Source organism: Salvia hispanica, chromosome 2 (assembly GCF_029641045.1).
Source record: "Salvia hispanica isolate PSC_SH4W2 chromosome 2, Shi_PSC_v1, whole genome shotgun sequence".
NCBI lineage: Eukaryota > Viridiplantae > Streptophyta > Magnoliopsida > Lamiales > Lamiaceae > Salvia > Salvia hispanica.
The window spans coordinates 5,299,387-5,302,050 of NC_142693.1; the positions used below are offsets into that span (position 1 = coordinate 5,299,387).

At 38.7% G+C, this 2,664-nt stretch overlaps 1 protein-coding gene across 1 annotated transcript; it reads right to left on the reverse strand.

Moving 5' to 3' along the window:
- Positions 1-639: 639 nt before the first annotated feature.
- On the reverse strand, positions 640-2,128 carry LOC125185299 (anthocyanidin 3-O-glucoside 6''-O-acyltransferase-like). The gene has a single exon (XM_048081820.2). The coding sequence runs from the start codon at positions 2,100-2,102 to the stop codon at positions 774-776; it is 1,329 nt and encodes a 442-aa protein (XP_047937777.2). The 5' UTR covers positions 2,103-2,128; the 3' UTR covers positions 640-773.
- Positions 2,129-2,664: the final 536 nt, after the last annotated feature.

Below are 2,664 nucleotides of genomic sequence, written 5' to 3' on the forward strand. Positions count from 1 at the left end.
CGTATCTTCCACTTAAAATGACAATTTCCTAAATTAATAGTATTCTTTTTACCTGCTATCCGTCCACCATTTAAAGAGCCCATTTAATTCAATACAGATTTTAATTTTTTTTTTAACTTTGTGAAGAAAAGTAAAAAGAGAAAGTGAGTGGAATGTGAGATCCATTTAAAGTATTACTTTCTCCGTTCCTTGTTAATTGAGATAATTCTTTTCATCACAGATTTTAAGAATAGTATGTTAAATGAATGGTGAAAAGAAAATAAAATAAAATAGAGAGTTACTTTTTTGCTAAAAATAAAAACAATTCAATCATCTTGGACTTCCTAAAATACAAAAATGATTCAATTAACATGAAACATAATAAATAATTTATACTATTGGATTGTGAATGTAAAAAGTTAATGAAATATAGGGTCTATACTGAAAATATTATAAGATAAATGTTTTTATAAATTGTGGACAACCAGATAAAGTTGGCTTTAAATGGTGGACGGAGGTTTTCTTTACATATACGCAAAATGAGAGTGCATAAAATCTTGTACGGAAAGAGAAACGCTCCAAATCCTATGCCCCAGTTTAATTTGTCCATAGCTACTTAATAGCATACAAATCGTTCATTAAACCAGAATATTTGGAGTAAATTCCATACAAATCGTTCATTAAACCAGAATATTTGGAGTAAATTCCATACAAAGCGTTCACACATTTCTGATAAAACTTCCAACTTTGTATTTTCTCCTTTGTTGGAGAATAGTTGGATAATAAATAGAAAATTACAAATTGCTATTTATGTATAAGTTGTTAAACACATCCACAAAACTATCCATCTTAGCCTTCGACGTTGAGAAGCCCAGCTCGATTCCTCCTTGTCTTCCCTTACAAATATTAACTGCTTCATCAAAGTCTGTATGAATGCATTCATATTTAACTGCTCTCCCCCATCCATAATCTGCTCCATATTGATCGAGTTTTGTGGACCCTGCAATCCTAAGAAGCCTCTTCTGTATCGATACCGAAGGTATCTTTGATCGACTCTCATAATACTCCGACACTCTTGTGCTTTTCACAGCAATGTTAACAGCCTCCACAACCGCCTCCGCAGCAGCTATAAACCCGTCATTCCCTTTGAGTCTTCCATGGCTTGAAGCCGCAAATAATAGGATCAAGCAGTTTCCGAAGTAGTTCTCCGGAAGGGGCGGATTCAGCCGCCTGCGGCAGTTGACCCCAGAGCTTAAGTATTCCGTCTCATCGTCCTCGATTTCGACCTCTGACTTGGCCAGGCAGCTCCAGAGATAAGCGCACGCCACCACAAAAGTCGAGAGGCGGCCTATGGAAGGTTTTTTGATGATGGCCAAGGTCTTGAGCTTCTCGATTTGGGAATCAGTTAGATGGAATGTTGCTCGGACTTTATCTGATGGCGACGGTGGTGTTAGTGAAACCATCGGCCTATTCGCCTTCATTCGGTTCCATAGGGCTATGGTTAGTTTTTCCGAATCTTGAACGGAATCTCGGCCGTAGAAAGGCAGCTGATCGATGACATTGGATTTGTTGATGGACGCCCAGGTGTGGAGGAAGGCGGAGAGAGTGGTGGCGTCGCAAATGGAGTGATGGTGTGTGATGCCGATGCAGATCCCTTGGTTCGGAAACAAGGTGAGTTGAATAGCGAGGGGGCTGAATTTGATCTCGTCGGAGGAGTAATCAGCCGCTGGCATTTGTGCGACGAGTTGATGGAAATCGTCGGCAGCCTTGGGACGGTTGGACACAACGTGAGAGAAGTCATCGTCTGACGTGGCAATTGTGAGGGAGAGGGAGTCGCCGACAGTGTAGTGGGAAACGGGCATGGCGGAGGAGGAGAGGGGGAAGATGATTTTGGATGAGAGTGGAAGGAAATGTTTGAGAGTGAGGGATAATGAGTGTTTGAGATTGACAACGATGGTGTCCAAGAAATGAGATTGGGAGCATTTGAGGGGATAGAAGAAGAGGGGTTCAGTTAGAATGGTATCGAGCCATAGGATGTCGAAATATAGAAGTTGGAGCGTCTGCTCAGCGGCGGCGCTGGAAGACGGTGAGACAGAATAGATCTCTATAATTTTCACAGCCATTGAAATTTTATGGAAGATACTATAGGCTATGGAGCACTATATATACAATAAAACAAATTGTATTCCCTCCCTCCATGAAATATTATCCAAGTTTGACTCGACAAGGGTTTTAAGAAATGTAAAGAAAAGTAAGTTGAAAAAGTTAGTGAAATGAGGGTCCCACGTTTATATATTATTATATAAAAAATGTGAGTGTTGAGAGTTGGTGAGAAGTGAATCCATTTATCAAAAAGAGAAAAAAAAAAAAAGAAAGCAAAGTGACAACTTTTAACTGACGGACCAAATTAAAATGGCAAAACTTGACAACATTTCACGGACGGAGGGAGTACTTCCTCCACTAGTTGTGGTACTACTTTTTGGCACAAAGTTTAAGAAATTATTGTTCAGTGTGTTAAGTGGATAGAAAATTAAGTAGATAAAACAAAAAAAAGACATAAATAGAAAAATGATTAAAGTGGAGTAAAAAAAGAATAAAAGAGGTAAGAGAAAATGAGTTAATGAATATTACCATATATGGAAATGACAAAACTACAAAAGAACTTGCTGAAATATGAAGAAACGG